The sequence below is a fragment of the Archocentrus centrarchus genome, chromosome 11 (genome assembly GCF_007364275.1).
Source record: "Archocentrus centrarchus isolate MPI-CPG fArcCen1 chromosome 11, fArcCen1, whole genome shotgun sequence".
Lineage (NCBI taxonomy): Eukaryota > Metazoa > Chordata > Actinopteri > Cichliformes > Cichlidae > Archocentrus > Archocentrus centrarchus.
In genome coordinates this window covers 21,592,136-21,616,392 of record NC_044356.1, presented here as the reverse complement: position 1 = coordinate 21,616,392, position 24,257 = coordinate 21,592,136, and the positions used below count along the sequence as shown (strand labels likewise).

General features: G+C 39.2%; 2 protein-coding genes across 3 annotated transcripts; one reads left to right on the top strand and one right to left on the bottom strand.

Annotated features, from left to right (window-relative positions):
* Window positions 1–1,500: 1,500 nt before the first annotated feature.
* Window positions 1,501–18,313, bottom strand: ago2 (argonaute RISC catalytic component 2). Of its 2 annotated transcripts, none has more exons than XM_030740736.1 (20): window positions 18,279–18,313; window positions 16,781–16,828; window positions 14,029–14,209; window positions 13,812–13,932; window positions 13,501–13,682; window positions 12,766–12,902; window positions 12,524–12,658; window positions 11,634–11,721; window positions 11,367–11,514; window positions 11,143–11,262; window positions 10,469–10,591; window positions 10,199–10,332; window positions 9,364–9,548; window positions 8,124–8,283; window positions 7,907–7,997; window positions 7,131–7,325; window positions 6,805–6,939; window positions 4,052–4,153; window positions 3,724–3,923; window positions 1,501–3,641 (listed from the first exon to the last, which is right to left on the bottom strand). In XM_030740736.1, exons 2-20 carry the CDS (start codon window positions 16,818–16,820, stop codon window positions 3,533–3,535), a joined length of 2,586 nt encoding a protein of 861 aa, XP_030596596.1. In that variant the 5' UTR covers window positions 16,821–16,828; window positions 18,279–18,313; the 3' UTR covers window positions 1,501–3,532. The 2 variants fall into 2 exon arrangements, with proteins under 2 accessions (XP_030596596.1, XP_030596595.1); XM_030740735.1 differs by lacking the exon at window positions 18,279–18,313 and adding an exon at window positions 17,980–18,237.
* A 2,765-nt stretch (window positions 18,314–21,078) lies between these two features.
* On the top strand, window positions 21,079–22,968 carry dlx5a (distal-less homeobox 5a). Its single transcript, XM_030740737.1, has 3 exons — window positions 21,079–21,678; window positions 22,057–22,241; window positions 22,452–22,968. The coding sequence occupies exons 1-3, from the start codon at window positions 21,321–21,323 to the stop codon at window positions 22,764–22,766; spliced, it is 858 nt and encodes a 285-aa protein (XP_030596597.1). The 5' UTR covers window positions 21,079–21,320; the 3' UTR covers window positions 22,767–22,968.
* The last annotated feature ends 1,289 nt before the right edge of the window (window positions 22,969–24,257 follow it).

Genomic DNA, 24,257 nt, shown 5'->3' with positions numbered 1-24,257 from the left:
AGGTTTCAAATCTGTCAACACTACATGACTTATCTTCTAGAGAATGAACTCCAACTATTACACTCAAGTCCCACGCATCCCTTTGAGGAACAGTCTGAGAACTGAACATTCGAGTAAGTGAAAATAGCTGTGGCCGCGTTACAAAGGCCTGCATTCACACGGAAACAAGGACATTCACATTTCCAAGCACAGAGCCAAAGATGGGTTTCTCCTGATTCATTTGCTGTGATCCAGTTACTCCAATCGACGCGACTGGATCATAATGAACCTAAAGCTTAAACAAAGGATTTAAATGCATGATTGTATATAGAAATAAATGCTCTGGAGCAAAAACTGTCATAAATCCTGCTGCATTCTCTCTCTTATCAGCGTCTATTCACATAGATTTCAACAAGCATTATGTAATGGTTTTCAGGCTCATGTTTCAACGGGCACACCTTACTAGATTTTTTTTTTTTTTAGCTTATAAGCAATTTCTATTCCGAGTGTGACTGACAGCACCAACTGGGTACATTTACTTTGTCCTGAACAAGGATATGAAATGATCATACCAAATGTGGCCGATTTATTTGATGGTATGCTGCTCAAGTGGAAAGCGAAGGGGTTGTAATCATTTTTAAAAAATGCTGCTTCTTATTGGTGCATAGAATAAAAGGAAAGAAAGCAGGGAAAGCTGTGTGTAGATATAAACACAGTTTAAGAATTTGGTCGTACAGCTCAACACTCAAAACACATTCATCAAGTTTGGGCAAAACTATGAGGGGATAAAAATTAAAATCACACAACTACAGAAACTGAGAAAGCACGTTCACCATCATGCACAGCAAACGTTTAGAACCTCTTCTGTCAAGATGCAAGACTCAAACAATGCCAATTAGCTAGATAGCAGGGGTAATTATATGGAAATGGCCAGCAGTGTGATGTTACCATAACATTTAAAAACAGGTAACAAGAGGTAGTACACACGGCCATTTCCACACAATTACACCAGTGTCACAGAAAATGGCCGAGCCTCTTGATTCAGTTTATTATCTATAGAAGTCACACACCAACGCTATCAAAAGTGCATCCAAATTTACATGTTGTGAGACCAGCACCGATAAGAACAATATTGACATCATAACAGTAAATATCAAGTACAGATTTTTCAGAATGCCCCACAAACACAGTCAGTCGGATTTCTAGTTGCTTTTACAGGTAATGAGTACAAAGGGAATCATAGAGAGGTCATCAAAGGGAGAGAAAAGATCCTAAAGATTATGACGCTTACTTGGTTTGGTTTTGTTAAGCATGCAACTACAAAGTCTTGTGTGGACCAGTCCAGTGAGGATTTAAGGTGTTTTACAGTGAAAACTTCTAGCACCTAGAATCGAGATGTCCTTTTGTGCTTTCTCATATTATATATATATATATATATATATATATATATATATATATATATATATATATATATATATATATATATATATATATATATATATATATATTTATATATATATATTTTTTTTTTTTTTTAATATCAATCATGTAAAAGCTCATAATCTTGTTTGGCTAGGAAAGACTGTGTGTTACAAAGGATACACCCAATTTATAGGCTATAAAATGTACAAATGACCACATAAATACTTCATCCTATTAGAAAGGTATGAAGGTGTTGATAAGCACTAAGAAACGCTACTAAATGCAATATGCTAAAAACAACATAAAAAGCCCTGATTATCTACTTCTAGAAATGACTCAAATTCATGTGAGACCCACTGCTAAATCTCTTGGTTAAAAATGATGCATAGTTAGAAAAGATAAACTACTCGCCTCCACTCAAGACTATATCAACATTCGCCCGCTTAACGCATTAGTAAAACTTAGGTGGGATGTTATAATAATGTTATTAGTAAGACTATGACAGTCTTTGAAGGCAATATATTTGCATTTATCTGTATACAAATAGACAATATTAATTTAGACAATTTTTACATGTGGGCCAGTCTTTAAAAAAAGAAAAAAATTATAATTTTTCAGCAGCTTCCACTGAAGGCTTATTCAAAATATACCTTATTACCAACATTACTAAATAGTATAAAGACTCATTTGCATAAAACCCAAGCTTTTGTGCGGTGACAGCTCCTAGTTCTTGGAGCAAACACTACATTAAAGAGGTTTTAAGAAATTTCAATCAGTTAAAATCTAAGATGTTGCAGCTTTCACTCCATTGTACCTAATGCCTGGATACCGACAAGCCACACAAATTACACAGCAGAAAACATCATCCTGTGCTATGTACACATTAAAAAAATAGAAGTAGGGTTGATGTGTATAAAGGAAGAAATAGACAATCATCACAAATGCCTAAATGTCTAAAACATGAGCCAGCTACATGCATATCTATTGGAGAAATAATTAAAAAAAAAAATTTGTAAAACAGAGGGGAATCCCATAGATTTTAATATGTTCCCCCACTATAGTGACTTCCTAATCAAGTGTCTTTTGTCAACATGGCTCAGAATACATTAGAAATGTGTCTTTATTGGGAGCCAGTCCCAATACATTATTTTTTAGAACGAAAATCAGGTCACTGGTTTGTCAGTTCTGACATAATAGTGGGGCAAAGAACGAAAAAAAACAAAACTTTTTTTTTTTCAATTTCTAACTACAAAAAGAGCTTCATTAAAAAGAAACAAATAAAAATAAATTAAAAAGTGTTGATTCATGGGTTGGACAAATCTGATGCAAAGATCATTAACTGTCATCAGAATTGGCATAAAAAGATCAGTGTCAAGAGGACAAATACTGAAAGAAGGATTCATAGTTTTACAGAGAAGTGGCAAAGAAAGAGGCTCTCAAATGGCACTTCATCACATAGTGCCCTATGTGGGGGAAAAAAACAAAACAAAAAACAAACACAAACAACCCTCAATATATTAAGTACTTTCGTCCTGATTGAAGTTCTCATCCTGGTCAGTGCACTTTGCTTTGATAGGCTGATAAATAATGTTTGTGGGAGATCTAAATCATTAGGCATATAACAGTGAATGGACCCCCACATCTTTTGACTTTTACCTTCTCCCTTCGAGCACCGAGACCCTAATAACAAAAAAAGGAGAAGGGTGATTGGCTTCTTCTAAATTTGAAACCACCTCACTGTATGTTACTGCCTGCTAGTTTATATAAAAAAAAAAAAAAAAATTCTTACATCAATGTACAAACTTTGCCTTTTCTTTTCAGAATTTGCACCTTTGTAATGTATAACGAGTACAAATACTAACTAATGCACAACATGTAAATAAAGCCTCTTCCAGCTCAATCCTCAAGAAAGAATGAATCTTTTGCATGTTACAGTCTAATTGCTGGAATGGTTTTGGTGGGTTTAAGGGTTTAAGTACAATTGAAGACATTTGGGTTACTGACAAGTTTGTCTGGTAGGGAGCTCACAATGTGAAACCACTGTAATGCTATCTACAGCTGACAGTGACAGCGGAGGGCAGTGCATTCCATCAGTGAGGTCTCACCCACGTTAACCTGGAGTTGTGTGCTCTCATGCAAAGTACATGGTGCGCAGGGTGTCCTGGTGGACCTGAACAGCTTTGGCCAAGGCCTGTTGGTCACGTCCATTGCTTTGACCTGATGTGTGACTGCCCTCAGCACTGAAAGAGAAAAAGTTACAGAAGTGTAAGGTTTTCCAACAAGGAGACCAAGGTCTGTGAACTAAAATGGTCAAGTCCTCACCTGTCATGCTCTTTGTCCACCAAGTGATACCGAGCCCGGAAAGCCACCAAATGGGCATAGTAAGCTGGTGCTGGGATGGATACTGACCGGGTGCAGCGCACATAAGTGTGACAAAGCTGGTAGGTAAGGACCTGCAGTTCATCTGATGAGAAGTGGTTGTCGTCCCAAAGCACATGATAGTGAGACGGCCTGCTAGTTCCCTGTCAGAAGTTAAAATGGATGATGGGTATAGCTTACATGTTTAGGACTTGCTACCTGCATTCATTTGAAAACACAGTGACAGGCGAGGAGGCCTTTATCAACAGTTCTTATCCAACTCGGCTTTTACCTGAATGCCAGCATGACTGCAAAGGTAGAAGTCAAACTCTGATGGGTGAGTTATTTTGGTGTCCACTGTGGTGCCTGCAGGAATGTTGCCACTCTTCCCAACCTATTAAAAAACAAAACAGAAATGCCTGTTTTCTGGGATTGCTTAATTGCATGCTGGTGCTACAAACTTGCAATACTTTGACTGAAATCTCCTGAGCTGGAGAATATAAAAAAGAGAAAAATAATCATTACGAAGAAAAAAAAAAAAAAAGGGGTTAAGTGCTGTACTATGAAAATAGCCAAACCATGAAACACAACAAGAAAATCCCCACAATGATTAAAGAAAAGAAAAACAACAAGAACAGAGTTTCAGCACAATAGAGATAAAGTCAAAGGTGCCACAATCTACTTGAATGGAATACCAGTGCAGCCACCACAAAGGTTTTGATCACCTCTATTTTTATGCCTGGATCGTGGAACATCCAAGAGCATCTGGTTGGTCGACTTTAGAGCTCTAACCTGATTATGATAAAGCAAGAGTTGAGCTAAATACTGTGATACCAGTCCATTTAAAACCTTGAAAAGCATCACAAAAATATTTATAGAGCCAGTGTGTGGGTGGAGGTGGTCTGTGATCACACTGTTTTTTCTTTCAGAAGATTAGCTGCTGCATTTTATAGCAACTGTACACAATGATAGATATTGTATTTTCCAGACTATAAGTCACACTTTTTTCCATAGTTTGGCCGGGGGTGCGACTTATACTCCGGAGCGACTTATATGTAAAATTATCAACACATTAACCAAAATACTAGACATCTCCGTGAACCGGAGCGTTAAGGTAGTCTTGCGTAACCTGTGGGAGCAGTGGATGATGGATGGAGAGCACAGCTTCACGGCAACCGGAAGAATGCGCCGCCCAACTTTCCTGGAAGCCATTGGATGGATCAACAAAGCATGGGCTTCAGCAACAACCGAAACCATCCTGTCGGGATTCAGAAAGGCCGGAATAATTGAGTGAGAGTGCTGTTTGTAGATTACAGCTCAGCATTCAACACCATAGTTCCCTCCAGGCTGGTCTCTAAGCTGCTGGACCTGGGCCTGGGCCCATCCCTGTGCAGGTGGGTTCACAGCTTCCTGACCAGCAGACCACAGGTGGTACGAGTGGGTCACCTCACCTCATCCTCCCTCACCCTCAACACTGGATCCCCCCAAGGCTGTGTGCTCAGCCCTCTGCTGTACTCACTGTACACCCATGACTGCGAGGCCACGTCAGAGTCCAACGTCATCATCAAGTTTGCTGACGACACTGCTGTTGTGGGACTAATCTCTCACAATGAGGAGACAGCCTACAGGAGAGAGGTCTCCCGCCTGGAGAACTGGTGCCAGGAGAACCACCTCCTGCTCAACGTCAGCAAAACAAAGGAACTGATCGTGGACTTCAGCAGGAAGCAGCAGAGGGACTACCATCCACTTGTCATCAGTGGTGCTGAGGTGGAAAGAGTGGACACCTTCAAATACCTGGGAGTGACCATCTCACAGGACCTGTCCTGGACTCATCACATAAACATCACTGTGAAGAAGGCCAGACAGCCTCTCTACCTCCTCAGGCGGCTGAGAGACTTCAAGCTCCCACTCAAGGTGCTCAGGAACTTTTACACCTGCACCATCGAGAGCATCATGCGTGGGAGCATCACCACCTGGATGGGAAACTGCACCAAGCAGGACTTCATGGCCCTAAAAAGGGTGGTTCGTTCAGCTGAACGGACCATCAGAACCACCCTCCCCAACCTGCAGGACATTTACACCAAGCAGTGCAGGCTGAGGGCCATGAAGATCCTAAAACAGCCCAGCCACCCCGGACACTCTCTCTTCTCCCTGCTCCCATCAGGCCGGCGTTACCGCTGCCTGAGGACTAAGACTGAAAGGTTGAAGAAGAGTTTTTACCCACAAGCCATCCGTCTGCTCAACTCTGAGCCCTAACTGGACCATTATTGCACAGTGTAAATATTATAATTTAAAAAGTGTGTATAGTGTATAGTATATAGAGTATAGTGTATAGTGTGAATTACTTTTTTTTATTTTTATTCTTCTTATTTATATGTGTGTGTATATAAGGTTGCAGGTACAAAATACATTTCACTGTGCATTGTACTGTGTATAACTGTGCATGTGACAAATAAACACTATCTTATCTTATCTAATTGGAACTGCAACTGACGACGAGTCTGACGAAAGCGACACAGAAGAGGAAGCAGTGCTTCGTCTACCTACAGAGTGTGCGGAGTTGTTCAGAGGTGACACCGAGGATGAAGAATTCAATGGATTGATGGTTTGGTAAACTTGTTAGCATGTTCTTTATGCTATTGTTATCTGAAATACTGTTAATGTTACGTTAACATACCAGACACATACTCAGTTCGTTGTGCGTCATGTAGCTGAATGTGTTAGCATACCGTAGGCGTAACCATGTTCGGCCTGTTCTTGGTCTCGGATTCTATCAAACTTATATAGTCTTATATAGTCCAGTGCGACTTATATATGTTTTTTTTTCTTCTTTATTATGCATTTTTTGGCTGGTGCGTCTTATACTCTGAAACGACTTATAGTCCGAAAAATACAGTACTTAAAAATATCTGAAACTGAATCAGAAGTGTTATTAAGGACACTACTGAGAGTGTGTTACATCATTCCTAAACTTGTATGCACTCATTGTTTAGATCAGTTACAAAACAGAAAAAAACCCCACACTAACAATGATACAATACTAACTCTCTCATTTCTGTCCATACAGAACAGCCTCGTGTGGTGTCTCTTCTGAACGACCACAAAGGTAATACCAGGCTGGTAGTCTTTCTCTAGTTTGATGCAGGCCTCCCGGATCGCCAGCAGCTCATGCTGAAGAACCTGCAATTAACAAAGTCAAAACATTTTAAAGATTACCTGTAAAACAATAACATGGACAACAAAAGTATGATTAATATTTAATAGTAACTTCTGCCAACTCAAATACTGTCTTATAGCGGCACAAGCACATAAGTAAAATCTACCATATTTTCTGTTTGTTACAGTTTATTCTGTGTTGTCCCACACTTCACCTGGTTGAATTGGCCCTCAGAGATACCATCTCGATAGTAGATGATTCTGGTGGGCTTGAAGCGAGTGGACTTGTAGAATTGGATCAGCAGCTCCCTCACCATGGTTGCCAAGTCCTGGATGATTTCCTGACGGTGCTGCTGCACCCGTACTGTGGCACAGTATCGGCTGGGATGGGCATCCATGCTACCAACCACCTAAAATGAAAAAGCAAAAATAACCACATTAAAGGGATTTTCTGAGAATAAATGCTTAAATATTTGGATGTCCCAGATAGTTTGTTACAATGATGATGTGGAAAAAAAGGCTGGCACTTAAAAAAAATATATATAAATACATGACAGGCAATCGGACCATCTTTCACAATCACACTTCGATCAGGTGAATGGAGCTAAACCAGTTACTAAGTCAAAGTCTTGCTGATGAAAGCTGGGAGAAGACATAAAACATCTTTTCATCAAGAACAACATTTAGTGCTGTTATTTGCTCTTGAACAAGGCTACATAAGTTTAGCTAAAATTATACCCTCCCTACATTCACATTCAGTCACTGCCCCATAACTCTTTGCGGCCTCTGTACTGATGTTCACCCAAGTTAGGATGAGCCTGGAGGTCAAACAGTTTTCTATCTGGCTTTCTGAGACAGTGCTGTCATGGTACTGCATGCATTTTTAATTTGTGAAGTGGCTGTGTTTAAGATAAAACACAGTATCTCGTGGCTCTGTCCAGACGTGCATAGAAATAACGTTTTGTGAAGGTCTGGATTTGTTGTTACTTACAGCAGCAATGGAGGGCTTTTTCCCATCTCCTGCAGGTGGATGAGTCACATCTGCACCAAGGAAGATCACTGGCTGCTGAAACACCACCGGCCTGGAATAGGCATATTAAATAAATAAATAAAAAGTTTAAACACAAAGATATAGATTTCCAATGCTGGAAAAACATAAATACAACTGATTAGGTTCATGATTATAATTCTCCAGAATTTCCACTAACCTGCCCTGTGGGAGGAGAATGTTGTTGACACCACCCAGCTTGACATTGATCTTCAGACACAGGTTGGAAAGCGTCTGAGGTGTCGTCTTTTGAACATTCTTCACCTGCACGCACTGTGTGGCCATGCCAAGTACCGTGTCCCCAACACGTTTCACCTCAGCTAAAAAAAAAAAAAAAACACATCAAGACAAGGAGGAGATTTAATTTCATCTGCTATAATACTCAAGTGTAGTGTTGCACAGTCCTGCTCTGGACCAGACAATTTACTGCACATTAGGGACACTGACTAAACGCATTTTCTCTGTAAAGATAAATTCATTAAAATGACTAAGTTGAAGATCAAACATGAAACCGAGTATAGAGCTTTACTTTGCTGCAGTTTCTTGCGGTTTACTTCTAAAGCAGATACAGAAGCAGTAAAACTTGCTCTGCAGGCAATGATGCAGCAAACATGTTCAGATACACCAGATCTAAAGAGTCGCGTTTGAAGTTGCAGCAGAATGTGGTTGTAGTGGTACGGACTAATTAAAGACCTCCTTCAGGTTCAAAGAGAGTTATAAATAATCAACACGAATAACAATTTTCTCTGATTTGTTTTTGTTCTTTATAAAAGGTTAAAGTTTCACTCATTAATAAAAAGTCAGAAATGATTAAAATTCAATACTTTTGTACAAATACAAGATGCCTAACTTTACCCAACACTCAATTATTTGAGTCTTTTCCTCATTCTCTGCAAAGCAGGCTTCAAGTTTTCGTATCACATTCCCTTAAGCAATTTGTGATGTCACACCTTGACCTGGATGTTTTTGGTTTCTTCATGTTTCCTTAAAAGTCTGAGTAACTGTTCTACAGAGTTAATCGCAAACATCAAGGAGCAATAACAACAACCAAAACATGTTTCTGAGTGGAGACGGGCTGTAATGTAATTCTGGATTTATATTCAACACAAACAAAAGAATCCCTGTACATGAATTTAGTCTCCAGCAGATTTTAAAACTGTTTTTTTAAACGACACCTTTTTAAAAGCCACTATTAGGGTTTCCAAAACACACACTTTGACATTTATAGAACATTAAGGAAGCATTATATATGCCTAAATAATTTTAATTAGTTTTTTTTTTTTTTAAATTACTTGTTACTTCAGATAAAAATAAAAACATTGGGGACTCTCTCTTATTCCAAGAGCAATAACATTTCGCATGTTCCCAGCTAAATATCATAGTAAGAAAGGATCCCTCACCATAAACAGGCGTCTTGCCTGGTAGGATGACCACCACCAGCTGGAGGCCCTGGTAGGTGTACTTGAGGTGCCTGAACATGGGCTCGACGCTGTCAGCTCCCTGGGCGTATTTACAAAAGCATGGTTGACCTTGGATGGGCATTCCAGCATCTCGAGAGATCTTCCTCAGCTGATCTGTGAAAGCTCTGAGAGGTGGAGAACTTGTTAACTTAAAGGTAAATCAGTTAAGTAGTGGCAGTCAGTTAAGTAATAGTAGTCTACTAGTTTAGGTTACATGACACTTGAGGGCTGAATGGAAAATATATTGAAGTGCTGGTCTCACACTTGAAGCATAAATAGTCCTGTCTATCTTAGATGCCTTGTCTGATGTTTACAAAATCTGACTTCTTTTCCTAACACTTATTTTTAAAGTACAATGAGAAACATGTTTAGTTTTTCAGACTTAAATTAAAAGAAGCCTGTCAGTCTTACTGGCACAATATTTGGCAAGTAGCATGAAAAGTGAGGATATACTGACTTGCTGAAATACAAAAATGAAATGAACGAAGTAGACGGAGCTTGGCTTACAAACACAGCACAGCTGTATATAGTTGATACATGCTCACACAGAACTATCTTTGCATGATAAAGTTGGCTGGCATGGCATTTTGGAGAAAAAAGAAAAGGAGCACTCTATCATTGTGTGTGTGTTTGTGTATTTCTGTACAGTATGTTTACAACTTTTTAACCACACCCAGCTCCTTACTTACAGCTTGACTACTATCAAACAATGGCACGCATACACGAAATACATCTGCATATGTTAGATAACATACATTCAGTGTATCGTGCTTACTTAAGCAGGAGTTCGGTACACTGTCTCTGTGGCGCAAAGCAGGCAATGGCCCACACTTTGATCTCAATCCCAGTGTGGAACTGCTTGTTCCTCATGTCCCATACTCCCTGGATTGGTGTGGCTATTGCTTTGTTCTGCAAATTGCGACGAGAACAACTGCATTAGTGCCAATCATTCCACAAACATGACGTTACTCAAATGAAACTGAATAAAATGATTTTGTTGCAGCTACATTAAAAGTACATCAATACAAACTACTGATCGGCATACCCTGCCTCCATACAGTATCGAAGGAGCTTGTAGGACACGGCCATTCACTTCTGTCATCTCATCACGAACCATCACTCCAAACTCACGAACGTAAGGGTCAGTGTTGAAGTTGGCACTTCTCATCTGGATAAACACATATATCATTATATTATATGATTGTGAACATCATCCACCAGTTGGCAAACACTGAGCTGAAAAAGTGAGCAACATGGGCAGAAATTCACACAGCTTTTCTAAGTCATAAAAATAGACCATAAAACCACTGATGTAATTACTGAATAATAAATCCTGCCTGATAAGATCAACAAGACTACCAATAAGTGGTTGGTAAGAACATTTGTTGACAGGAGCAGCTGGCATGTATGCATGTTCCAAAGTTCTCTGTTGTGAGGAGTTATTCGTCAACGGTTTACCACAACCATCAATGTCAAAGACTTTTGCTGCCTTTGTTAGTACTCTTTCCAGCACTGGCCTAACCAAACTCATAGGTTCTTACATTTATCATGCTGGCAGTGTTTGCTACTGGTCTTAGACCTCCAGGCAAACATCAGTGATGAGTTACTTGCCTAGCAGTTGGCACAATGTAAACACTGTTTTCTTTCACTTGTTGCTGAAATAGTGTCAAACTTGTGAAATTTGGAAAAACTGTGGCTGTTAAAGTTCATATAACTCACCAATTTACTAATTTCATCCTGACGATCTGGTGCTGATCTGGCTGTGGCACGGATCATAGTGGAGGTCTGATTGTCTGTCAGCTTTTTGATGCAGCGCTGTCCTGCCACTATGTTACACACCTGGGTGAGACATACGTAAAAACAGGGTTTAAAAAAAAAAAAAAAAAAAAAAAAAATCACTAGTCAGTCACTTATCTGGAGCACAAGAAGTAGATGATGCTTACCTCTAGAGGCAGGTAAGTGTGCTTCTGCTCCTGCCCCACCTGTAAACATGGGAGGTGGGGATATCGCAGGATGAGCTTGTACTTGTCTTTGAAGTACTGAGCTACTGTGCACTCTATAGTTTGGCCATTCTCCTGCTGCAGAGGGAACCTGAAGAAATACACAGAAGAAACACTCAGCATGTTACATACAGGCACACCTAGCACTTTTTTTAATTTTTAAAGTCACTGAAAATATGATTTTTTTTTTTAAAAAAAAAAGGTTCTTGCGTTTGGTGGCTGGCTGGTCTTCTTGTCACATTGCACACTCTGTACTTCCTCTTCATCTGCCCACAGTGAGTGATCTCAACCTTCAGGCCTGAATAAAGTAATCACAATAAAAGGAAACAAAAGTTAAAAAATTAAAAACAAAAAAATGAAGGCTGTGAGACAAATACATGTTTATTTAGTTAATAAAAAAAGTAACAAAAACAGAACACATACAACTGATATATTAATAATTAAGAGAAACAAAATAGAGATGGACCGACTGACTGGCCAAGAATCAGAATCGTTGAATTTTCAATCCTGACCTGTGGGTCAGTCGAGCCAGTCCCTTTCATGAAACACGCACAGTGGTGCAGGCAAACACACACACACACACACACACACACACACACACACACACACACACACACACACACACACACACACACAGGCATGTGCTAACACTTTAGCGTGGAAGCTCCTTGCTGTGAGTGAAGATACAAAGTTTGCTAAAGTAAACTGCAGGGGGACCACCACCAAAACATTTGTAACAGCAAACCTAATCAGACACTTAAATCATCTTCACCCAGCTAAACATGGATACTTTAAAGATGCTAATAATGGAAAGAAAAGTTGATTTGTGTTTTTATATGTTGTTGTTTATAGTTGTTAGACACAAAATCAGGATTGGCAGGTAACAGAAAAATCTGAGTCAGCCAAGAAATTTGCAATTGGTGCATCTGTAGAAAATTTATAAACTCTTCAGAAATAAATCTAAAAAGTATCATTAAGAAGATTACCTTCAAATACTTGGAACTCACTAATTAATTTTAATAGATGTAAATCAAATCACCGTTACCATTATTATTAAAAAAAAAAATACACTGCTAAATGAGCTCCTTAGCTTTATTTACCTTTGATTTCTTTTGTAAATTTCACTCGTTGAGAGTCTGTTAAGGGCTTCTGCTGTTCTTCAATGCTTTTGAAATCCAAGACCTCACACATAAACTCAATTACAGGTTGGGCTTTGTAGAACGCAGTGGCCGAAACTGTAAACAAAACAGCGATTAGACACAGATTAGGCCTAAGGGGAAAAACAAAAAAAAAAAAACAAAAAAACAAAAAACTTAATTTTAGAAAAATTGCTGAAAACTACCATCAATGTTGAGCATCATTTTCCACAGGGATGGCCTAACAGACTGGTGGAAACCAAACCACACCTCTCTCCCTCCACCAAGAGGGTTTGAGCAGCCCTCTGAAGGAGTGAAGAAAGAGCGTCCTACTGGGGTATACCTGCAAAAAAAAAACAAAAACAGACAAAAAAAAACCATCAGTTGTGAAAGCAAATAGATATTTAATAAACTGATAAAAACCATTAAATTTAAAAAATAATTTTTTTTTAAAAAAAAAACAGAAAAAGAGATCAAGGCTTGGTGAAGTTACTGCAAATAATTTAGAAAAAGACCTATTATACATGTTATTACAGGATCATTTTGAACAAGTATTGTTTTAAAATACTAAAAAAGAAAACTCATCTCTGTAAAGAAGAAAGTTCTAGTATGCTCAGAAAATGTAAGAGTGCCAAGTGAGACACAGGTCATGCAACACTTGTGTTTAGCAATATGTTTTTAGTGGTATATAAACATAGCTTGTGCATTTAAATAAACTACACAATCATTTATAGAGTTTGCTCTGACATTCGCATAAGTATAAGTGATGAACTTGCATTGTTTGTTTTGTTTTAGATGCAGACCTAAAAACTCACTGTATGTTGAATGCTTTCGAGAAGCAACAAAATGTAAAAGATACAAGCACAGAGCCAACTGTTCATTATAAAAGGATAAAACAAAAGTCGGAACCATAACCAACAATGATAATAATTATGATCTACCTCATAGAAGGCAAATGTCTCATAACTACATCCAAGGCTTGAATAGTCTCAAAAGGGACACTGGGTAGCCGTCCTGACAGTGCTTCATGCAGAGCTTGCAGGCTCACGCAGGACACCCACTTGATGGACACTTTGAAGCTCCGGTCTTTGCCCTCACCAGGAATTGTCACCTCAAGCTCCACCTGTGTGATAAGATGGGAGGAAAAGAACAAGATACAATGCTATCATATTGTAGGAATACTCTTTTTTTTTTTTGTTTTATCCCTGAAGTGGAGCTTTTACTATTGCAGACTTCCATATGAAATGCATACTTTGTCTCTGCCTATGGGCAAGGGCATGGCAGTGTAGAGGTTCTTCCTTCCATCATACACCGGCTTTCGATCACCAAAGATCTGTGTTTTAAAGTGCTGGACCATGTGCTCCACAATTTCACTGAAAAGAAAATGAAATGCATAAATTACCAGCAATGCCCACAGCATTTCGCTTACTCGTTTGCTGAATGATGATGAAATTTCAACAAGCATGTACCGATTGACCCTCCGGGGGCATTTTTCAGGCTTGATGTCAATGTCATAATGGTAGACCTCCAATTTGGGGATTTCCATCTCAAAAAAGTTGGCCTGGAGCTTGATTGTCCTGCCCATGGTGCCAAAGTCTGGCCTTGATGGTGGCTGGAACACATATTCTGGCACTGGGGAAGATGGGGGTTCTAAAACATGTCGGTCAAATGAAGCAACAAAATGAAAGGTAAGGATCACATCAGAAAGACTTTTAAGACCCAGCCAGTAACATACTGCCTCATAAACAAAGAGTTATGTTACACATGTAAACAAACTGGACCATGTTTCACAGCTGATCCCATCAAAAAAGGATCTGGCTCAGGTACCCCTAGGTAACTAATTATCATTTGGTGCTATATAACTGAACTGATCTGAATCAAACATAAAATAAGAATTTGCTGTTGGCTTGCATTACAGTACACATATATTAGTGGGCTAGCATGTTCAAATAATTGCAATTTTAATCAAAGGAGAGAAACAACTGTAAAACATGTCAGAAAATAGGCATACTTTATGAGTAATAGCAGTACAGATGACCATTTTATCAGGTCAGGTCAGAAATTCTACTATACTATGGAAATTCTACTATATTATGTGCCCTAACAAAATGACTTAATAATCTTTTTTTTTTTTCCTTTCCACCCGGTAACCAGGTTTGGAAAACATTAAGACAGACTGAGTCAGTTTATAATTCAAACACCACCAGATGGTTTTGCAGCTCCAGCAGACTGACTTAATTATCTAAATATACTGAATAATTCACATAATATAATCAGTATGTTTCTAACTTTGCTACCATCAACAATGCTAGGAAAACTCCCTGTCACCTGTTGATAAACAGTATCATATCATTTGAACCTCCCCAGCTCCAAATCAGAACCAGTCTGTCCTTCCCATACTACGGATCTAGCAAATTCATATATGTACGTTTCCCCACATATGACCTTTGGTATGAAACTTCCTCAGTTTGGTATGCCCAATCAGCTGAATTCACTACTGTTAGAAATGGGGACACACCGAGGCTACGGCCATGTGTATGTGGGATATTTTTAAAACTGGGATTTCCCACAAAAAATGATATCAAACACTGCGAAGAACATACCAAAGCAATATCTGATGATATAACCCTAACCGTATAGAACTGCTGGCCAATCAGAGGTCTACTTACACCACACAGTCTAATGTCAAAAAAGGAAACAGAGGTATGCACCCTAGATGATACAAGACAAATCTGCTTTCTTTGTCCACGCGTAAACACAGGAGCACAGTATCTGGAAGCAGTTTTTCAAAAGCTCTGCTTTCAGTGATCTAAAACACTGTTTATGTGGCCAAAAGTCTAAAATGCACAGAAAAAGCTGCATTTACCAAGATGTTTTTGTTATTAACAATTACTCAATTCACTGTTTCAGAAAAGCAAAAAGTATTCAAAATATAATTGTAAATTATAAATAATGTATTTGTTTTTAAGTCTGTTAACTCTTCGTTACGCCATCTTTAAACTAGAGCCTGAATGATATCGCATTTTTAAGTTCGACATCGATATCTGGTGATTTAAAAATCCAATATTCTTGCTGATAATTTTTTTTTTTTTCACACATAAGAGTCAACAAAGCTCAAACTTGTTGCTATAGAGCTCACTGACTATAAATATGCCACTGAATAAATTCTTCAGAGAGAATTTCAATGAAGTTTTTTCATTAAGCTGTTTATGTCCTAAGGGTTGACAAAAAAGAGAAAGACAACTGTGTATAAAATTAAGATTATTTTCTTATTGACAGTTTGATTGCCTTAACTGTTAACTGCAGTAAGACTTATGGTGAATTGGTCATTTTTGAATGTTTTCATTTTTCAAAAACCAGGGGAAAAAAGTTCTGTATTTTTTAAGGGGTCACCACCACAGGGGGTAGCTCCACATGTTAAGATTTGGCAGATTTTTTTACGCCGGACGACCTTCCTGACCCATCCCCACAGGGCTCTGTGTCTCCTAACGGAATCACAGTGGGAATCTTAGGTGAGTAAATCACTACAATATGGATAATAATAAGAAATAAGAAAAATTTTTATTTAGCTCATGATTGGAATTCTTTTGTTACATTAGTTGAAATAATAACAATAATAATGTGCCAAACTGTAACTCCAGAGATCTACACCAAACCACTGTCTTATACCCTAAAAGATGCTTTTACACATTAATATTTTTTCACTTTATTGCAGGAGATGCACAAAGCTCTCATCACTACTGGACAAGCTCCCTGAAGAAGCTCCATATCTGCAACTTCAGATATTTCAGCCAGGACACACTCCATTCCCCAGTGTCTTATCTTTGCACTCCAGTTCTGTTCATTCAAACAGAAAAACACTGATAAAGGCTTGCAATACATGGTGGATTTTAATAAGTGTCCTTTAGTTAAGTGTTCTGTACATTAGTGCACTAAATGAGGCACACTTAGTGACTGCTGAGCAGATGAAGAGCGCAGCATTTTCTTTAGACTCTTACAGGATCAAACCCCCTATATCCTATTTGCTGGACATCTTCACTGTCAGAAGGTCCTGTTGTATTTCAGATGAGCACATACTGTGATGCTTGAAGGATGTGTGTGTGTGTGTGTGTGTGTGTGTGTGTGTGTGTGTGTGTGTGTGTGTGTGGGGGCAAAACAAACAATGTTGCCACTGGCAATCTGCTAAGGCCACTTTAAAGCCCAAATATGGGAAAGGCTTACCAGAGCTTACTGACCCAGAAGAACGGGGTCCCTCAAGCATCTCAGCAGCTACAGAGAATAAAAATCACATGTTACAAATGCGCAAATATCCAATCAGTCTGATGCGCAGTGTACTTAAAAATAAAGATGGTTAATGTGTACACCTAATGCAGCCCAGAGACCAAAGTTTACTGCTTAACATAACAAAACCATCTGTTTATATAGCAAGCGTAAAGAGAGCGCTACTCATTTATTCCACTTGTTTCGTCTCAGCAGGCCTTGCTTTCTTATCTCTTGCACGGGACTCTTATCAATATGCACGCAGAAAGTATAGAGCAGCTGGCAATCTAACTGAAGCCACCCCTTCCCCTGGAATAGCCTGCTACAACACACCTAGTCGTGTTTTGGTTAAACAAGAGTTCACCTTTAAAATGACAGCAAGTGAAAGAAATCCAGCATAGTGCTGATACTATTTGTACACTCTCTCATTCAGCCTAAAAAAACAAAAAAAATTGAAAAAGCCAGCTGATAAAAATACTACACACGAAATACGACAATATGCAAATATTCACACACAAACACGTCTGTTTGACAAATGACAATCGGCTCACTGTACCTAACGTCAAACTTAATTAAGCACATTTCTCCTGATTTATTTGGTAGCTTAAAGTCGGTGTTTACATTGAAAAGACGGTCGGTTGGCGATGGGGCATTTATCTCGCATGCATAATTTGACATATGTAAATGTGGCGATTTCAAGTGTCAGGCTAATCACCCGGACTGGTGATGAGATTAGGTCGGCCTCGAAATATTCCTTCAACTACTGTGTTTAGCGCATCAAATCATATGCAAATGAATGATATGCGTTCATACTCGTGTGAGCTCGTAATAAAATATACGTCGGCCGACCCCGCTTTGTAAAAGTGCGGTGAGAGCTAACTAAAAACAAGTTCGGGAAACCAGGTGCCGTTGAAGCTAGTGTGGCTAAGGGCAGCTTGTTGTTGCACGTTAGCTAAGCTCGCCTCTAGTACTAATACACTTAAACTGGGCCGACATGTTCGTAGTCAAAGGCTTTGCTTAGTTTTCTAGTAGCGAGCTGAATGAAACGGGAACTGAGTAAGCGCTTCATCAATGTAGCAGCGAGGGGTGCCGCTCCGGTTAGTGTCAATTTTCTTTGGCCGCATCACGTAGCCGATGCTAACGTTAGCCGCAGCACTTACCTCCAGCAGAGGAATACATTTTGTCGACTTTTTTAAGCGTGTGTCGTGAACGCACAAACACTCCGCTTAGTTTTTCGCAAAATTCCACCAAAACTCATCCGTAGTCGAAATGTATTTATATGTCCAAGCGCAAGAAAGGAAACTCGGTTCTGAAAAAAAAAGATATTTAGTTAGCCAAGTGGTAAATATTTGAAGTCACTCATCCTCGGCTCGGCCCCATCCCCCCAACACGCAAAACGGGAGCCGAGAGAAAAGAGAGCGCAGGGTAAAGAGTCACGCGCTTCGAGATGATTCCTTACCGTTCACTTCCGCCTTTGTTTACGTTCCTTTAGCTGGCATATACGTTTACATTTAAATACTTTCTTTATTTTAATCACAAAAAGACGTGTTCTGACTCTTCTTTAAAAGGAATAAAAAAATACCAAAAGTTCAGTTTCATGTCTAAATTACACAGTTTAGATAAAGTGAGTTTTCTATCAAAGTTATTACAGTATTTTAGTAGCCAAAGTTATCAGGTTACACGGTTGGAAACGTTTCAAATCCTGTTGTTTCGCCTGGGGGGAAAACGTTAACGTTTACATGGATGTGAAGCGGGGAACTATCTTGCTTTTCTGTGATGTCAGACGCACGCTGCGCGGTCTCAGTGGTGATGCTAATTCAAATCCAAAGAAAACACCACGGAGATGGCTTTCCTGAGTTAAAAAACAAACAAACAGGCTTTATATAACGTGGATAAAATACAGGTCTGGTTTAAAACTATATAAGTATATTAAATGCGAAACTAAGTTTTCAAAAAAAAAAAAGTCAACAAGCAGAGCACTGCAAAGAAGTTCGGTGCTTCGGCGGAGGAAGCATTTCCGGGGTACTAAAGCTTTTTTTTTTTACTATTACCTACAGCTAGTAAATGAAATCGGCGAAAAATATTCCTATTTCCTAATATAACAATATACACGGAAGGTTTATTAAGCCATAGGAGTTTATATTATAAGTTGATATTCATTTCTACTAAAAATTAATTTTAAAAAAGTTTAATAAAATCATGAATGAATTAAAATTAGATGTACACGTGCAAGAATGTAATTACTGTCTTAAGTAATAATAAGCTGAAATGTAAAATTAAAAAGGCTGAAATGTAAAAATACTATAATAAGTCTATAGAAAATGTTTTTGTTGAATTTGTTTATTGGTTTATTCGTTGTTCATCCAGATTCCAAATGTTCTGTCTGGGATTTAAAACAAACAAACAAACAAAACTTCAGTAATATTTATTAAGTAAATAGGACATTTATAGAAAGAAAACTCTTCTTCTTTCAGCTGCTCCCTTTAGGGGTCGCCACAGCATCATCTGCCTCAATCTTACCCTATTCCCAGGACCCTCCTCTGTCACACCAACCCCTCTGCATGTTCTCCTTCACGACATCCATGAACCTCCTCTGTGGTCTTCCTCTTTTTCTCCTGCCTGGCATCCTCTGTCCAGTATATCCACTATCCAGCCTCTGCACATGTCCAAACCATCTCAGCTTTGCCTGTCTAACTTTGTCTCCAAGGTGCTCTGAGCTGTCCCCCTGGGTGTACTTCATATCTAGTCAGGTCCATTTATCTGATACTTTGAAGGGTTATTTAAAATCATAGAAGGATATGGCCGTTTATTAAATAACTGGTTTTATATAAATGTATAGTTTTGTGGCTGGGCCTATATCACATCGGAAGTTATCAGTTAAAGGAATCTGTGTTATTGTTTTAGATGCTGTTTGTCGTAGTGTACCGATGTATTCGATAGTAGATGGTGCTGCTGAGAAAGCCTAGCGAAGGGCTGTTTGAGTCTTTCCAGTGTAGGGGGATTGTTTTGTTTTGTTTTTTTTGTTTTGTTTTGTTTTGTTTTGTTTTGTTTTGTTTTGTTTTGTTTTGATTGTTTTGTTTTGTTTTGTTTTGTTTTGTTTTTCTGGAATTCTGGGATGTTTATAGAATATTTGCACGGGTGCGCAGAGCCAGCTGGAACAAAGATGACCGTTATGGGCATTGCGCGCATCTGTCTTTGACTGCGAGTCCTTGCTTAAAGTAGACACTGAGTAGAACTTTATACTGACTGAACTGAAGTTTTGAGTTATGCAAAATGTTTTTGCATGTGCGCATCCAGTAAATACTGCCCACTGTGTTTTTCCAGAATTTGAAACAGTTGCGGACTGTTTTTTATTTTTATTTTATTTTTTTTAATGAAAAGTAGTTAAAGTTTCCTTTAAACAATGTGAATATCAAATGAAACTGTTCCCAATGTCATATGGGTGTATTAGTGTTTCATATGAGTGATAAAATAACTTTTCCAAGTGAGTGCGTCTCCCTTTTTCTCCATTAATTTAATTTGTTGTGCCAAATTTGGGTGAATTTATTTTTATATTTCAATTTGGTTTTACTGACGTGCACGAGGTGCAGCCCCTCACTTCATCCCCTTGTCGGCGCTGTTCACCGCTGAATGTGCGGGCTGATGGACGAGGTTTTGGGTTGGGTGATCGGCAGCGCGCTTCAGGAGCGAATAGCATGTATTAATATTTAATGAGCCGTTTATTGATGCCGAGATGTGTAAATATCACAAACAGGCCATATTTGATTTGCTGATGATGTACTGAATATGCTGGATCGTTAATTTATTTGATGGAAGAAAAGCTTCTTTGATGGTTAGATTGTATGCCTGTTAAAATGGAAAAAAATATATAAAAAACGAGCTCATTGACCTAAGATGCTCAGTTTTATGTCTTTATGATTTGATTTGATTATTAGATAATTGAAACACTAGATTCCATGTTTTCATGCGTGCCTAAAGAACCTAATAGAGTCTGTTCTAATAAAAACGCATAAATAAAGACTAATAAAGACAAGCGTGATAATCGGTCGCTCTTGCAGCATGGGCCTTTTTGGTAATAGGATTTGTCCTTCTAATTTATCCTTCTGATGAATTGGCGACACTTTAATTGCTGCCATTGATTGATAGTATAAAAACACAACAATGCAGCCAACATGCAGCCCGGGTGGTTTCCCCCCTTATAAGAAAGCTGGCGGAGTGAATTGGGTGTAGCTGTGTCTGTGTGCGCCTGGGCCAATGGAACCAGATCCTCCCTGCAGTGCGTAAGAGCGCGATTTAGGATTTAACCAAGTCTTTGCTGCGGGGCTGGCTGCAGTCTTCACCAGAGCCCGACGGCCTGAGAGCCTTTCAACAATGCCAGTGTAGTTTTTCATACCACTTTGGAGTCAGACTCTCTCGTTTTGTTTTGTGTTTTTTTTTTCTTTCGTGTTTTGTTGTTTTTGCTGATTAAATAAAAACGAACCCACGCGCTCCATCTCGAAGTATGACAGGAGTTTTTGACCGGAGGATCCCGAGTGTGAAATCTGCAGACTTTGAGAGCTCCTTTCAACTCTCCAGCATGCACCATCCGTCTCAGGAATCTCCTACTTTACCCGAATCCTCCGCCACGGATTCTGGCTACTACAGTCCCGCTGGTGGAGTCGCTCACGGCTACTGCTCGCCCAGCTCCACCTCTTACGGGAAGCCTCTCAATGCCTATCAGTACCAGTACCCGGGTGTAAATGGATCTGCTGGAAATTACTCGACAAAATCCTACACTGATTACAGCTCCTACACGACCCCCTCCTACCACCAGTATGCTGGGACTTACAGCAGAGTGCAAGCCCAGCCGAGTCCACAAGGTACGCGCCTAACATTTTTATTTTATTTTAACAGAAGCAGATTGTTAGGCGGTGATTTAAAAAAAAAAAAAAAAGAGGCTATTTTTTAATCCAGTTTTCTCCAACTGCTTATTTGCACGAAAGGTAAATAAAGGCGCAATTTAAAGCTGAGGAATAAATGAAAATATATGCTTTAAATTATTTTATTTAAGGTCTTTTAAAGGAAACACGTATTTTCCTTTTAGTTGTAATGAAATTCATTAGGCTCATTAAAATGGATATCCTTTGTTTTCTTAGTACTATCATTTTTAATAGATCTATGACACCTTTTTTCAGATAATGCGGTTTGGAAAAAAAAAATATTGCACACGTTTATTCTCGTTTTTATTATTTGAACAGAAAAAGAGATAAGCGAGCCTGAGGTGAGGATGGTGAATGGCAAGCCGAAAAAAGTGAGAAAACCCCGGACAATCTACTCCAGCTTCCAGCTGGCCGCCCTGCAGAGGCGGTTTCAGAACACACAGTACCTGGCGCTGCCGGAGAGAGCAGAGCTGGCCGCCTCGCTCGGTCTAACGCAAACACAGGTGTGCTTTTGGATGAAAAATAATTCTCACATCGTTTTTAATTTGAAAGTAAAGAATTTCCTTTGTTCTATATGTTTGAAATATTGCAAGCAAAATAACTGTTTTTGGCTTTGTTTTGTGCGGTTTTTACGCACCGAGCGCCCTTTTAACGTCATTGTTTGTGAGGTTATTTCTAAAATTATAACAGTCCGATTTTTGCTCTCTTTTCAGGTGAAAATTTGGTTCCAAAACAGAAGATCAAAAATGAAAAAGATCATGAAAAACGGCGAGCTTCCCCCGGAACACAGCCCCAGCTCCAGCGACCCCATGGCCTGCAACTCCCCACAGTCCCCGGCCGTTTGGGACACACAGGGTACCTCCAGGCCGCACAGTCTACAACCACAAAGCATCAACACGACAGCTTCTAACTTTTTGGAAAACACGGGGTCATGGTACACCTCAGCTGGCGCCTCCATGACTTCCCACCTTCAGACCCCTAACTCGATACAGCACTCTTTGGCTCTTGGAGCGGGGACGTTATATTGAAAAAACAAACAAAAACAAAACAAACCTAATGTTGATTTCATTTTTTCCCCTCCTTCTATGGGACTCGTGTTCAAATTTCAGAGGAATATGCAATGTATTTCATGACAGTCATAGAAGAAACGTGTAAAATGTGTAAATGTGTGCATGTAATTTATTGCATTTTGGAAGACTATTAAACGTTTAAATGGACAATGGAACTCTGAACCCCACCCCCTGACTCCCTGTAGTCTCTTGTTATTTTAACCCTCAGTTATTTGCACTGAAAATCACGACAAAGGCTTCAGACGCGGTGTTGGTGAGCCTCAGGTGATATTTTTCCCCGAGGTTGTAAATCACAGCTGCGAGGTGCGCTGAGATGAACGATCAGCATCAAATCTTAATGGTTTTCATTTACAATTGCGGTCCAGGTTTGTTGCGATATTTATATGTTTTATATTAAGCAAAGACTCGGATTTGTCTCAAGATTTTTTTCTTCACAGATAAAATTGACTTCTTTGTGAGAAATTAGCTTTTTTTTTTGAATAAGGTTAGATTATTTTATATTTGCGATGAACGGAAAATCAGAAAAATTAAAGGACAAGTTTCTGAGGTCACATTGAGAAAACATTCGTCATCATAAATCCTTTTTTTTAATGGTACTATGAGCCACTGTAAGCGTCAACGTGCTACAGTAATCTCAGTTTATTGAATCCAGTCGTATGTAGTCGTCCTATAGTATTGCATATATTTAATACGACACTAATATTTTGTGGAGAATTGTGTGTTTTTGGAAGTCGACAGTGGCTTATTTTCTTAATATCACTTTTAATTTTATCAGACAAATGGTGATATGATCCATATTTTTCAATCAGTTCCCATATTATTATTATTATTATTATTATTCGACCGATCACCACCACCTGATTGAGTCTTTAGGCTCTGCTTCCTGCAGACGGTCTGCAGCCGCTTTCGATTCTTTGTGTCCCCTACAATTAGTCGCTTTGAATGGCAAGAGAGGAGGCGAGGGGGGCGGCACGGAGATGGGAGACAATCCGCATTCCTGTGGGGGTAGACCGGCTCCAGAGCTCTGCCACTCCCGGCCGCCGTACGCAGCCCACCTTCCTGCTAAAAAAAAAAAAAAAAAAAAAAAAAAAATCGCAAGAAATGAAAAGAAAGAAAGAAAATCCTACACAGTTTGAGCATGTCATTAGCAGGCGATAATACCAGTTCTGCCACTAAGGAGGGGGGAGGGGGGTCCATTAAACAAACTGTGCCACTGTGAAAAACTTTGAGAATTGATCTAATTGAATTTGCCCGGCCATATGCGCCAAGATCATATAAGTGAGTTTTTACAAATGTTGCACAAAATCCTCCCTCCTCTCTCTCTCTCTCTCTCTCTCTCTCAAACACGCTAAACAATACTGCATCTGACCCACACACTGACCCATGCATGTTACCATTTCCACCTGACACAGAACCCTCTTCCTGATTGCAGCCCACTGAATACACTTC

Excerpts from the sequence above, each read along its gene's own strand:
- dlx5a (XM_030740737.1), top strand. The coding sequence starts at position 21,321 with ATGACAGGAGTTTTTGACCGGAGGATCCCGAGTGTGAAATCTGCAGAC. Across the intron at positions 21,679-22,056 it reads AGCCCAGCCGAGTCCACAAG|AAAAAGAGATAAGCGAGCCT; the intron begins GTACGCGCCTAA and ends TTATTTGAACAG. Across the intron at positions 22,242-22,451 it reads TCGGTCTAACGCAAACACAG|GTGAAAATTTGGTTCCAAAA; the intron begins GTGTGCTTTTGG and ends CTCTCTTTTCAG.
- ago2 (XM_030740735.1), bottom strand. Across the intron at positions 11,722-12,523 it reads ATTTACAAAAGAAATCAAAG|GCCTGAAGGTTGAGATCACT; the intron begins GTAAATAAAGCT and ends TACTTTATTCAG. Across the intron at positions 6,940-7,130 it reads CTGAGGGCCAATTCAACCAG|GTTCTTCAGCATGAGCTGCT; the intron begins GTGAAGTGTGGG and ends TGTTAATTGCAG.